Source organism: Muscardinus avellanarius (genome assembly GCF_963383645.1).
Source record: "Muscardinus avellanarius genome assembly, chromosome: 2".
NCBI lineage: Eukaryota > Metazoa > Chordata > Mammalia > Rodentia > Gliridae > Muscardinus > Muscardinus avellanarius.
Genome location: NC_137787.1, coordinates 133,380,720 through 133,396,189, shown reverse-complemented (window position 1 = coordinate 133,396,189; position 15,470 = coordinate 133,380,720). Strand labels below are relative to the sequence as shown.

Below are 15,470 nucleotides of genomic sequence, written 5' to 3'. Positions count from 1 at the left end.
CTCTCCGTTTTGGTAAAAAACTGCTGGTGCTGGGTTTGTCTGTTTGCTTTTGGTGAAATGATTTAAATATTGAAGGTGGTATACTGAGGCACAGTGGGATGTAGTTGGTTTAGGGGAGCACAGCGCTGGCTCCCTTAACTGGTACCAAAAGAACATATGAACAGGCCGAATTAAAAAACAAGATCCAAACGACACTTTTGATGGGCAAGATATTTTCTTATATAAGTGTGTAATGATCGTGTGTGACTTTCTAAATTTCTATTCTAGTTCAACAGAATTGCTATTTCATTGTATTTATGCATATTGATTTCATTCAGTATGTCTTGGTGCACACGCCACATATACCATAACATCACAAAAATATGCAGGCATTACCTTGTTCATGATGAGGAAATGACATTCCACTATTATAAGCATACAACCAAGTTAATTCATTTAGCAATCATTTTTTTTTTTTGGTAGTTATTTTGTCTGTTAGCTCTCTGAAACTTGGCACGATATAGCTAACCTACATGTTATTTTGAGTACTGATGTGAAAATGTCTTAAATAAATAGGTAGCTGTTAGAAAGTCTTATGTTTATCACTTTAACTTTGCATTTCCCAGATGTGATTAGATCTAGTTAGGGCTCCTCCATTCCCCACCACACACACAGACAGATGTCTTCTTATACCGAGTACATGTCATAGTTTACTTTTCTGCTTCTTCAATTGTCTATATGCTTGGGTGTATGGGTTGGGTAGGTTTGTTTTCTTAAAAATCTTTGTGCATTGGTGCATACTTGGGTAACTAATAAATGTTTGTTGATAGAATGGATATGCATATGATAAACACAGAATTAAAGGAGCCAAATTTTAAAAGATGAACAAAGAAATCCAAACTAAGCAGAAGAATTGCAGAACAATTTATCTAGTGGATAAAGAATATGCAAAGGCACAGAAGTATGGATGAGAGAAAGAAGAGCATGGTGAATATATACCTTAAACTAGAAGAAAATGTTTGCAGCTAGATGGATCAACCAATGAATCAATGTATTTTAAGTTCATGAGTTTATCACCCGAAATAATGCTAATAGAATAAATATAAGAATTTAGAGCCCTTACTTAAATTTTTCTTCACAAAAATGCTCTGCTAACACAGTACCATGATTATAAAATAGGAACTATAAAATTCTAAAATTTATTACAGAAAGCTCTGGTACATACTAACCTAGACCACCTGATTATTCTCAGTATTTAATTATACACGTATAGAACCAGAGTACAGGTGGACTGGGTAGAGCTCTTTCTGGGATTTTTTTTTTTTTTTTTTTTTTTTTGGTGGTACTGGGGTTCCTGGAAGCCCTTCTTCTACCTCCGGGCTATACTCCCAGACCTATTTTTACATTTTTATTTGGAAACAGGGTCTCCTAAGCCAGCGTGTGCAGCTGGCTTTGAACCTGCGCGATCCTCCTGTCTCTGCCTCCCAAGCACGGGGATTACAAGTGTGCGCCACCACACCCGGCTCTTTCTGGGATTTTAAATAGGTCCGTGGCAAATTTAGTGCTCTGCCATTTTTTTGGAAACTGTTCTACTTAAACATCTGTAGAATTAATAAAAAGTAGGTCTTCCAGTATATGTGTCATTTTCTATAATTATGTTGATGTTATATACATAACTTATATTACTTACACAAATCAAATGATAGCTAAAATTAGACTTCATAATTGCTTTTAAATCTTTTGATGATGTTTTATAACATATACTATTGAATGCTTCTCAAAATTAAATAAAACCTATTTATACTAACCCACTATTTAAATGTCTGCACAAATGAACAGAGTATAAAAATAGCATATTTGAAGACATTAGATTTTTAATAAAAGTGAGTTTCTAATAAAACAGTTTAATGCTATTTTTGGAAAAATACAAAGGAAAGAAACAATCACTTTAAAAACACATACATAAAACACAAAACAGTTGATGCCAATTGTCCTAACTCACTACTATCCTGAATTTTTAAGCCACTTTTAATAATCTCTGGAGAGGGTCTTTAAAATAAATTCTAAAGGAAAGTGAGTAATTTTTAAAATTAGTTGAGCACTAATTATATTCAAGTAAATACATAAACCCCATAAATGAATAAAATGGCATTAATTACAAATTGATAAATTATGTGGAAATTATTATTAAATTAAAGTCTTGCAACACAGTCAATACACATTTCAGATTTGAATTAAAAACGCACAATATATTTAATGTCATATGAAAGAAAAAGAATGATTAAGTGGTACTTTGGGATTTCGAATTCATACATTTTGATGAATTAGCATTATTCCTTTAATTATTTACTGAACACCTTTGTGAAAGGAATAACAATTCATTTACTAAATTAACCAAAAAAGTAAAATATTTCCAAAGTTACCATCTGTTAGGTTCTGATACATCTCAATATTTATTTATCAATTGTTTCTTTTTTTCTTGACGATAGCTGAGATTTAATAAGTATACTTGTGCTCTAATTGGTAGGGCCTTTCTTTTCCAGTAGTGGTAAGTACAGAATATACATTACATATATTTTGCTAACTATGCTTACAAGAATTTATCTTAGATGATAGATATTCAAGATTGCAAGCCTATGACACTAATCTACTCAAACAATAAAAGTGAAGCACAGTAAATGAGATCTCAGGAACACTAGATATGTTTCTTCATTTAAAAAAAAACTTTTTAATTAAACCATCCAATTTAATGTTTTTATGTGGCACTTTAGTTTTGAAGGTAAAGTGATCTAGAGACAGCTGACAAAGAAATTATAACTGCAATTCCTTGGTGAAAATGTTAATGACAGCAAAATATTGTTTAATTAGATGATTGCAGCATCTGGATTAACAGGCTTTAAGAGCGATGTTCCTGTGCTTGTCTGCTTCTTCACACTTTACAGACATTTTGTCATCTCTAGGTCATTAGGAAAGAATTTTTAATGATTTTTCTAGAAGCAAGCAGTTCAAGTTACATCTAATTAGATGACAATAATAAGCCCAACACATGCAGTAGCTAAATATATACATAATTAACCAGGGAGGGCTTGTTCATCACAGAGTAAAAAAGTGGAAAATGCTAAACAGCAGAAAAAGGTTGGGGTTGGGGAAGTTGTGCTGAATTCATTAGCTGATCATATGAAAAACAACTAAAAAAATCCTTTAAAAGATTCTCAAGTCAAGAAGCATTTTCACGAAGTGATGTTAGCAATCACTCTGTTATTTTTTTTTATAAAAATGCAAGAATGCCAGACTTTAACATCTTTTTCCTAGTATTGTTTAATAAGGTGTAAAATGAGGCATAGGTTGTTTCTTCCAGAATGCGATAAACAGAAATCAGATCAACTCTGAGAATTAGAGCTGGAAAATACGTTTTTAGTGGCGCTCTAAGCATCACTAAAATTCTTTCACATAATCTTCCAAAACTTAGTGTTCTTTTAAAAACACTTAAATAAATTGTGCCATAGTTCCAAGTTGGACTCACATGTAGTTTTAGAAAGAAAGCCTTCAGAGAATATTTAATAAAATGACAAAAGTAGAAAGTATGTGTAGCAGGTTCCCAATGGAGCAACACACACAGAAACAGAAGAATTCCCAAAACGTCAAAAGGTATATTTGTGGCCAGGCTTCTAAGTGATTTAATTTGTAAAGATACAATTTTCCATATTTCTCAGGTTCCACAGTGAATATTTATTTTATAAATAGAATAAAACAAAGGCTTTTAGGTAAGAATCCTTGAAACACAATATCCTGGAATACCTGAAAAATTTCTTTCACTATACAGTGCAAAAAAGCATAGTTATTTCTGTGAAAATATATCTTTATAGGTTCACATGTGTTCACATGTGTATGTATACATATTTCACATGGGGGTCTAAGAAGCCCATGTAAAGCACTAACACCAGGATACTGCTGCCGTACGCCATACAGTCTTATTTTTAAAGCATCTAGAGATGATAAATCGGTTAAATATGAGAGACATTAAGAAAAAGAGCAAAAAATAGGTCATAAAATATATCTTGTATGTTATGTAAAATATTTGGGGGAAAAAGATGTCTTAGAATTAACCATATTACTAACCATAATATTTACGTAAATATATAATATTTTATTTATAAGTAAGATTTATAAATAAACCTATTCACCTATATTTATAAATGAATCACAATGTTTATAGAAGATGTAAAATTTATTAAGTGATGCTGACCTAGTTTTAAAAACATGAAGCCAGAAATGATTGTTTCATGTTCTTAACCAGATTCCAATTCTGTAACACTTCTGTTTAATCTAAAAGGTTTGGATTCTAGTGAATTTATACAATACATCACTGAATCATGCAAGCCTTTACAAAGTATAAATATTAAATCAGTTCCATTTCATGAATATTTACTGAGCAAAACTGTTTTTCTCCCCCTTGTAATCTAATAATCTCTCTGAGACGATGAGCTATGGACATAAAATGCTAAGGACGCACTATTTTAAGTGTAAAAATATGGGGTACAGACAATACTATACAAGATTAATAAAATTATATTTAGGTACATCTTATAAAAAATATAGGTATAGTGCAGTGATTGCCAAAGCATGATCCCTGGATTCATGGCAACAGCAATAAATGGGAACCTGTTAGAAATGAAAATCTTTTCTTTCCAAACTGAAATATATATATATATTGTTTTTATCAGCACAATTCACAATAGCCAAATTATGGAACCAACCTAGCTGTCCATCAACAGATGAATGGATTACAAAATTATGGGATATGCACACAATAAAATTCTACTCTGCAATAAAGAAAAACAAATATGTCATTTGCAGGAAAAGATATGGACTTGGACAACATTGTTTTAAGTGATATTAGCCAGTCACAGAGAGTAAAGGGTAATATGTTTTCTCTCTTACATGGAAGTGAGGGAGTAATTGGGATACCAGAGGGAATCCATATAATGGAGGAGAAACTCCAGTGGAGCCAGGGAGGTAGTCTAGCGAAGGAGACAGGGCAGATAGGAAGAATGAATGAAGGAATCACTTCCATTTATATTATGTACATATGTGAGATACAATGTCAATCTCAGTATCACGTATGGGGCAGGGGGAGAGTAGGGAGGGACTCAGGGGAAAGCCCACCAAGCGTCGTGCGCATGGATGGCACCATAACTATGAACTACATTATGATGTGAGACTGTAATGCATCGATAAAAGTATGAAAATAAACAAACAAAAGTAAAAGATAAAAAGTGAAAATCCTTGAGTCTCACTCCAAATCTACTGAGTCAGAGTTTCTGGGATGAGTCCTGGTAATGTGTGTTTGTTTTAAGGCTTAATTCTCATGAGCTGAAGTTTGCAAACCACTAGTCGAGTAGATGTTGGGAGTGCTGATGGCTGGTGGTGCTGAGCAAGTCCCTTCCTGGGACTCCACCGCCAGAAGATCAAGGTGGAGATGAAGATCATGTGTCCTTCCCAGGAGTCTGCATCCAAGGACTACAGAGTGGAGGTAATGAAGGTCTGCCCCGTTGCCTCATGGCAAGAGAACTCTGAACAGCTAGCAGCCCAGCTCCAAGTTGCCCGTGGGACCTACTGAGGCCTTTGCTGCAACTACACTCAACTCGGCTTCTCTTTCTACCCAGTTCTTTCCTCTCTTCCCACTGATGCTGATCTAAGGATACTGTGCAATAAAGTGCTTAGTGCAACTCTCCACTTAGTATCTGTTTCTCTGGATGCATGACCTTCACTAAAAATACTAACAGGTTTGACATCAGAGACAATCATTCCACGCCCCCCATCTAGTACTAGAATATCAGTATCTACAAAGGTCACCACAATACATAAACTGCAAAGGATTCTTCTGATGAAATCTAAGAGAAAATGATGAAGTTGTTTTAAGTTAGTCAATGTTGATGATGCAATGGATAAGTGTCATGAAGATCTTGGAGCTGCACGGTGCCACATCCTGCACAGGGCTCTGAGGCCGACTGTCAGAATCTGCCACTTAGCTCTGCCACTTACCTATTTAACTTCTCTACCTCAGTTACTCATCTATGAAATGGGAACGAGAAGAGAACCTAATTCTTGGGGCAGCTTTAAGAATTATATGAGTAAATAAACATAAAGTCCTCAGGACAACGTGTGGCACATTATCTCTTAATTAATGCTAACTACACTTTGCTATTTTTATGAATGTTGATATAAAAAATTACTTCAAGCAAAACAAAGAAATAATAAAAATACTAGTGTTTAATCTTTTTCCTGAATCTTGGTATCAACAGTAAGTAAAGAGGTGCTTTAAAAACACTACCATAATGCAGGGAGTGGTAGCAATGCTTTGGGAGGCTGAGACAGAAGGACTGCAGGTTTGAGGTCAGCCTCAGCAACTTAGCAACTTAGGGAGACCCTTAAGAAATTCAGAAAGAATCTTTTTTTTTTTTTTTAAGTCTGGAGATGTAGCATGTAGCTCAGAGGTAGAATACCCAGTTATGCTCCTGGCTCCCCACAAAAGACTACTATAATAAGTTAGAAGCCAATAATTTCTCAACTTCAAATTACTGGGCTATTAAGTACAATTTGTCAAAAACAGTGCTGGATCATATGGTAGGTTCGTTCCCATTCTTCTGAGGATCCTCCATACTGTTTTCCAAAGTGGTTGCACTAATTTATAATCCTACCAACAATGTATTAGAGTTCCCACTTCTCCACATCCTCACCAGCATTTGTTGTTGTTTGTATTTTGTCATTCTAGTTGGAGTTAGGTGAAATCTCAGTGTAGTTTTGATTTGCATCTCTCTGATTGCTAATGATGTTGAGCATTTTTTCATACATTTATTGGCCATTTAAGTTTCTTCTTTTGCGAAGTGTCTATTTAGTTTCCTTGCCCATTTTATTGAGTTGTTGTTTTATTGAGTTCTCTGTATATTCTAGATTTTAGCCCTCTTTTGGAGGAATAGTTGGCAAAAATTGTCTCCCATTCTGTTGGCTCTCTGTTGAGGTCCTTTGCTTCACAGAAGCTCTTCAGTTTAATACAATCCCACCTATTAATCTGCCTTTTAGTTTCTTGTGCCTTTGAGGTCTTGTTGAGAAAGTTTTTACCTGTGACTATGTGTTGCAGTGTTAGACTTATGACCTCTTCAATGAGCTTCATGTCTCTGGTCTAATTTCCAAGGCTTTGATCCATCTTGAATTGACTCTTGTGCAGGGTGAGAAAGTGGGGTTTATTTCCATTTTTCTGCATATGGTTAACCAGTTTTGCCAACACCATTTGTTGAACAGGCTATCTTTTTTCCAGCATGTAGTTTTGGCCCCTTTGTCAAAAATCAATTGGCTCTGAGTATGTGGATTTGTTTCTGAGTCTTCTATTCTGCTCCACTGGTCTATGTATCTGTTTTTGTGCCAGCACCATGCTGTTTTTTTTTTTTTTATTACTATGGCGTTGTAGTATAGTTTAAAGTTAGGTATTATAATTTCTCTTGCATGGTTTTTGTTGTTGAGAACTACTCTGGCTATTCTGTGGGGTTTTTTTTTTTGTTTGTTCTAAATGAATTTAAGGACTGATCTGTCTATGTCTGTGAGGAATGTTCTTGGTGGTTTAATGGGTATTGCATTGAATCTGTAGATCACTATTGGAAGTATGACCATTTTGATGATATTTATTCTGCCTATCCATGAACATGGAAGATCTTTCCATCTTCTAAGGTCTTCTTCAATTTCTTTTTTCAATATTTTCTAATTTTCTTTGTAGAGGTCTTTTACCTCCTTGGTTAATGGAAACCAAACTATCAAACTAATGTCTGCATATCTATGTTCATAGGCACACAATTCACAATTGCCAAATATGGAACCAGCCAAGATGTCTAGTAACAGATAAATGGATTACAAAACTATGGGATATGTACACAATGAAATTTTACTCAGCCATAAAGAAGAACAAAATTATGTCATTTATGTCATTTACAGGGAAATGGATAGAACTGGAGAACATTATGCTTGGTGAGATTAGTCAGTCACAAAAAAAAAAAAAAATTGGATGCTTTCCCTAACATATGGAAGCTAGGGAGAAAATGGGTCATAGGAGGAACTCTACACGAAGAAGGAGCTACAATAGATGAACAAAAAAGGCGACCCAACTGAGGGAGATGGGATGGGGGAAGGGAAAAATTCCCTAATGCACATTCACAAACATATCAATCACTAAGCCAAACATGAGAAGGAGGGAGAGGGTAGGAAATGGGTTGGGAATTGGGGAAGGGCTAATTGAGTGATATGTACATGTATGTTTCTACCATCTAGTACTCCATTAAGATGTATGACTACAATGCATTAATAAATAAAACAGTGCTAATGTCTTCTATAGAAATAATAAATCTTAAGGTTCAATCAAAGAAATATTTACCGAACAATAACTGTGCAACAAAACAACATGATTATGAACCTATGTTAACAAAAGTGATGGTGGTACAATTTAACATCTCTAAAGTGCTCTTTATTCTAGGATCCTTAGGGAATCCTGAAAGATGTTTTAATAAGAAGAGATGAGTGGATATACACTGCTGTACACAATTCAGGGGAATAGACAATTCTAACTGCTGCCCTGACAAATTTTTAATCCTGGTGTAAAGCCACCACCCACATCTTCAAGGCTGGTACTCATATAGACTAGCACTCCTACTTAGAACTTCAAAAGGATGGATGGCAAGGAAGAAATTAATAGGAATAGCACCAGGCAGAGCAGCTCAGGATATTATAGTCATAACTTCTTCCAGTTGTCATTCTATTTATAAAGGTCATTTTGCCTGGATAATCACTGATGTCTGACAAAGTCCTTGAAGAAGAGCTAAAGTCCATCTATCTTATACTAATCCCTCCTGTCTCTAAATCTTATTATACCCAGTGGCACTTGCTTTCTTTCTCATGTGTTCTAAGTGTTTTTATATGTGATCTTGGTCTGACCGTGAGCTCTTTAAGGGCTAGGGCAATGGTGCCCAAACTTGCGCAAATCTATAGAGGTTTGCTGAAAGGCAGGATCTGAAAGGGGGCTCAACAGCCAGAGCTTCTGACTCATCAGATTTGAGGAGGGGTCTGAGAATTTGCATCTTTAACAAGTCTACAAATGGTATAGATGCTGAAGGTCAGGGGATTACATTATCAGAAGCACTGAACTAGAGCAAACTTCAGTGACTAAAACATTTTGCACGATCCCATCACACACAGCATCATTTACTTCTCTATCTTGTGCCCATGCCTGGTGCCACTGTCCTCATCCAAATCTCCACCCTATATTTTCTTTCTTCTTGGAGGGTTCTCTGCTTACTTTCTAGTGAATTCCTGCTCAGATTCCAATTCCTAATTTAAATTTCACCTCTGAGAAAATTTTCTTGATCTCTTAGTTATAAATAATGTCTCCCAGATCTGTGGCCCCGAATGGCTTTGTATATGGTCCCATTGGAATACTTAACACTTTTTGATGGAATTAGTGATATACATGTCTGTTTTCCTAACTATTCTATGATCTCTTCAAAGGCAGAAAAACGTACTTTACTTGCTTCTGTAGTTGCAGTGCAAGATGTAGTGTGCAATTCATAGTGTGTTTAGTACCTATTACCAAAAATGAACAAACTGACAATAATCTGCTGTGTTCCATCAATGTCTATACTACTCCCTCCTCTCAGCTCTAACTTGAAGCTATTTCAGTTCTGACTCGCATCATACATATCATCACTTTAATTTTCCTAAGACTCTCTACTGTATTTCCCTCTACTTCAAAACCATACGGACTACTGACTCCTAATAGCTGCTTAATAATCTGGCTCTTACCTATAGCTCCAATATTAACTGTCCTTCTCTGCTCCAGTCAAGATATGATACTTATGTCACTGAATATACCATATACATAAAACTGGCATAAATTGGCACAGCTCTAAATTTAATTTTTCCCTAAACGCCTCCCATAGTAGCCCTCCCCACACACTTTTTATTTTCAGTACTGGGGACTGAACCCAAGGATACTCTACCACTGTACTATATCCCCATTGCCTTTTTATTTTGAGTTGGGGGTCTTGTTAAATTGTTCAGCCTAGCCTCAAACCTGCTGATCTTCCTGCCTCAGCCTCTGAAGTAGTTGAGATTATAAGCACGCACCATCACACCCAGCATCCAAACACATTTTAAGTTTTCTCCCCTCAGCTTGGCTCTTACAGTACTCATGATTTGCAGCAATTATTCAGGACTTAATATCATTAGCTGCCTTACAATGTTCTTGCTTATGTATATTTAATTTATCTACCTGGACTGTAAGTGCTCTGAGTTTACAGTCCCTCCATTTATTCCATTTTTATCTCATTGTTTTAATGTTTAGTTATAAAAATTGTAAAGAAAGTGCTGAATTCATTTAAAATAAATCAGTGGTCTATACATTATTTATGTCATGAGATAAAATAAGGTCTCCTAATTCAAAAAAGAAGAAAAGGAGATACTTTAAAATTTCCCTTATGATACACCAGCTCGGGTTCAGAAATCCAAAGACTGATCAAACTAGAAAAAAGGTATATTTGTCTCTGGACTGCACAGGTGCAATTTTAGAAGGGATCCAACTGTTACTCATCTCTATCCAGTTTCAGACAAAACAATCTTTCCTGCGTTAGAGAAGGAGGCTCCCAGGAAGCAGTAGGCATGGCGCAGGTGATGAGGAGAGTGGCCCTGTGCCAGCCTGTGGGAAATCTACCTGACCTGAGTAAAATGCAGTGGGAAGGAAGGAGACTCGAAGAGCCCTTTAAAACAATAAACTAGAGCATGTTTCATCCAGAGGATGGAGTGCATCCCATCTTAGGTTACCAGAACCATTTAATATGAATGCTGGCTAGACTGGAAACTGAGCTGGAATTGAGGCATAGCACCCTGATCACTATACAGCAGTTTCAAAGAACTAGCACAGACATGGAGGGGGAGGGATAAGCTTGTCTATGGTACGGCCCAGAATTATTTTTTTCTTCTTCTTGGTATGGAGATAGAATCCAGGGACAATTTACCTCTAGGCTATACTCCAGTCCTATGTGTGTGTGTGTGTGTGTGTGTGTGTGTGTGTGTGTGTGTGTGTTTGTGCTGAGGATTGAACCCAGGGACGTTCTACCTTTGAGCTATATCCCCAGCCAAATTTTTCATTCTTTATTTTGAAACAGGGTCTCAGAAAGTTGCAGAGGGCCTCACTAAGTAGCTGAGGCTGTCTGCATGGTGGCACATGCTTGTAATTCCAGTACTTGAGAGGCTGAGACTGGATTACAAGCATACGCCACCATGCCTGGCTCTTATTTTTTTTTTTTTTTATTTAAAACAGGGTCTCATTAAGTTGCAGAAGGCCTCACTAAGTTGCTGAGACTGTCTTCGAACTTGTGATCCTCCTGTATCAGCTTCCCAAGTACTGGGATTACAGGTGTGCACCACCACGCCTGGTTGGCCCTGAATTCTGACAAATCTTCCAAGGACAGATAAAAGAAAGACAATGTAGAGAATACAGAAAAAACATTCCATACAAATGTAAAGAGGATAGTATACTGAAAAGTCCAGTGTAGAACCATATGTCTAAATATAATATACTGTATGAATAAGAAGAAATTTTTTTATTTTTTTTTGTGGTACTGGGGTTCCTGGAAGCCCTTCTACCTCTGGGCTACACTCCCAGACCTATTTTTTATATTTTTATTTGGAAACAGGGTCTCTTAAGCCAGCGCGGCTGACTTCGAACCTGCGCGATCCTCCTGTCTCCGCCTCCCAAGCGCGGGGATTACAGGCGTGCGCCACCACGCCCGGCAAGAAGAAATTTTTAATAGTTTAAAATTCTTAATATGCAATGCGATATGAATTTCAAGAGATAAGACATTAGCAATCTGGGTCTAGCTCGAAAATTATATTTTTAAATATGACAATGACTAAAAATAAAATTAGGTTAAAGTTTTTATCTTGATTCATTTTTGAGCCCCAAAATAGGAGAAATACAATTTAGGAGGCTTTTAAAAATTTAAGCATATTTGTAGGAGAACAAATAAAAAGATACTAACAGTATAAATCACTAATGAGATGGGCAAAAAATTACTCGTGTGGCAAAAAAAAGAATAAAACATTAGAAAAAGCAAGAACACATTTAAAATAATAGTATAAACCAAGATGGCTTAGGGCCAAACATATCTGTTATAATACATGCAAACATTTTAAACTTTGCTATTGACAATTAAAAGCCCAAGATAGAGGTAAGACTTGAAAATCCAACTTATGCTTTATGACAGGCTGGCAGATCTGGGACTCTCTCTCTTTTCTCCTTGGGACTGAAGCTTAGGCTCTTTCTGCTGCTGTGTTTACCTGAATATAGCTGGCTCTCTCGGCGGCTTTTGTATCCACAGGCTCAACCACTAGTGGCTCGATTTATTTTTCTAAAAATCGAGGCAGTATTGAATGCACTGAGCTTCATAATCTTGTCATTTTTTCATAAACATTTCAGTATGACAACTATTTACATAGCACTTATATTTTGTTAGGCATTATAAGTAATCTAGAGATGACATAGTATATGGGAGGATGGGTATAGGTTATATGAGAATCTTGAACATGGTCAGATTTTGGTATTCACAGGGCAGGGTACCACCTGGATCCAAAACTTCTCAAATACTGAGGGGTAAATGCTAATGATTTAAGTTCTTTACATTTCAGATTTTCTTCTCTTTCTTTTCTTTCTGTGGTACTAGAGATTGAGCCCCGTTACATTTTACCTGAGTTACATCCCAGCCCTATTTTATTTTTTATCTTGAAACAGGGTCTCACTAAGGTGGGGAAGGCCTAAGTTTCTGAGGTTGGCCACAAACCTGCAGCAGATCCTCCTGTCTCAGCCTCCCAAATATGGGGGTTACAAGCATGTGCCACTGCACCTGGTTAACATTTCAGGTTTTGAAGTTCATTCTATGTATGTAAATAATGTGCTAATTAGATAGTATAACACATTAGCACATTTTTAACTCTGAGGGAATAAATAGGTTACTTGAAAATATATAAGTGCATATATGTATATATGTTATATATACTAATACATAAGTGTAAGTGTGGATATATGTATATATTAAGTGATTAAAATGCCAAGAAATTTCAGGATTATCTATCCCTTTTTGTTGACAAATAATATTTGCCTGTCTGCCTAATATGTGTCTAAGTCATACATATTTAATATATGCCTATAGTATCTATATTCATACTTCCATACATAGATTTAAAATGAGTATGGTTACATAGTTATTTTTTGTGTGTGTTACTGGGGATAGGACCCAGGGGTCTTCTACCTCTGGGCTACACTCCCAGACCTAATTTTTTATACTTTATTTGGAAACAGAGTCTCACTAAGTTTCTGAGAGCCTCATTAAGTAGCTGAGGCTGGTTTACACTAAGTAGTTGAGGCTGGCTTCAAACCTGCATGATCCTCCTGTCTCAGCCTCCCAAGTACTGGGATTACAAGTGTGCACCACCACACTTGGCCGTAGTTATCTTTCTAAAGCAACGATTCAAAGCAGGTGTTGCTCTAAGCTCACTGTTGTGATCATTCCTTCATAACAAAACAATAATCACAAGTAACATATGCATTTATGTAATTATTTATATTCATCTGACTGTAAAAAGTTTTTGTTGAAACAAGACTATTATAGTAATGCATGCATATCTATGTTTATAGCAGCGCAATTTATAATTACCAAAATGTAGAATCAGCCTAGGTATCCATCAACAGATGAATAGATTACAAAATTATGGGATATATACACAGTGGAATTCTACTCAGCCATAAAGAAGAACAAAATGTCATTTGCAGGCGTTGGATGGAAGTGGAGACTATTATGCTGAGATCAGTCAGTCACAAAAAGTAAAAAGTTGGAGATGTTTTCCCTCATTGAGAGAAATTGGGACAAAGGAGGGACTCTGGACAAAGAAGAGGAAACATTAATGGAATGAGGGAGGGGAGAGAGGGGAGGGAGACTAGAAGAGGGTAACATCTGAGTGGACACGATGGGCATACACTGTTATCAATGCTAATCACATGTCTTGTATGAGGAGGGGGAAGGGGCAGGTTGGAGCTGGGGGAGGGCCTACTGATTGCTCCGTGCCTGTATGCCTTTATCACTCGGAACGTCATCGTGATGTATGATTACAATGCGCCGGTTTTTTTTAAAAAAGTAAGTTTTCATGGAGCCTAGTTATAGATGTACACTCTTGTATTTCAACATGAATAAGGTCTTTTGGACGTCAACTTAAGAAAAAAGAATGAGGTACTTAAATACCATAGATATATATTTAACCGCTGACAACCACTGATTTAGCAGTAAAGCAAAGCCACTACCTCATTTGAATTCATAAGCATAGTGACTGCCAAGGTTCATGACAGTTCCTCGTCATTTAGAAAATGTAGTTTGAGTTCTTCTTTTTATTTGAAAATTTTAAGAAAAATAAAAAAGATGCTGTAACCTAATCATGCCATAATCTAGGTGACATGTGTACTAGGCAGCATCCTGTTGTTATTTTCCTGTCTGGCTGCTATTGCTGAGAATGACAAAGTAGTGAAATTACATTTCCCCATTATTATTTCCAGACACTCCCTGGCAATGGTTTGTTGACTCTAATAAACCTTCAGACAAAGCTGTCAGCAAAGGAGATGGCAGAAGGAGAGCAAGGAAAAGCCTCTTCAACAATAAGCGCAGCCAAAGCCTTGGCTGGAATTAGCTTGTACAGTTTCTGATAAGATTTAATGTGAGCACGTCAATATTTATTTTAATGTTGCATTTGAATTCCAAAGAGAAAAACGTATCATATCAAGTCATATTACCAATATGTTTATGTTTTGGAAAACATAAACATATTGTGAGCTTAGAGTGAGATGTCTTACCTGCTATAGTATTAAGAAACATCAGATATTCGAAGTTTGAGATCTCCCTTCTTTGCCAGCGCTGAGTCATGTTGGAAGATTTATAAAGCTGTCGAGGAGTGGCCAGTGATATCCTCCTAGCAATTAAGCATACCAGGACAAACAGTTTCTTTTAACTCGTTGCTTTAAAGAAATCTTATGTTAACTAATATATTGATTCAGTATCATTCAACTTAAAATGATTCAAGGTTTGTTCTTAGATGATGAACTTTAAAATATCTTGTAATTGTTGAAATCAGTATTTGTGAATTATATTATAGAGAAGATAATTATGTAGGATGAGCCAGTTGAAAGTAACTCTATTTGTGAAAAATAGCTGCAAGTGTGTTATTTACAAGTAGACAAGAACAAAGATACTCAAAATATATCGAGATCAAGTACTTTTAAAGCAATACAGTAAATCCACTCCATGCAAGACAGATATCGAGTCAGTCCCCTGCTTGAAAGCATGACTCAAATCTGGCATAACAATGATGACTGTCTCTGAGCTTCTCACCCCTGTGTCTATATACACAGT

The 15,470-nt window shown here is 36.2% G+C and overlaps 1 protein-coding gene across 5 annotated transcripts in view; it reads right to left on the bottom strand.

Annotated features, from left to right (window-relative positions):
* NBEA (neurobeachin) overlaps positions 1–15,470 on the bottom strand; it is a gene marked incomplete at both ends in the record, with an annotated part of 621,684 nt that overhangs the window by 91,611 nt on the left and 514,603 nt on the right. For all 5 annotated transcript variants that reach the window (XM_080719963.1, XM_080719960.1, XM_080719962.1 and 2 more), the window contains one exon: positions 14,915–15,030. In XM_080719963.1, coding sequence (XP_080576089.1) covers positions 14,915–15,030 — 116 coding nt within the window. The remainder of the gene's footprint in view (positions 1–14,914; positions 15,031–15,470) is intronic.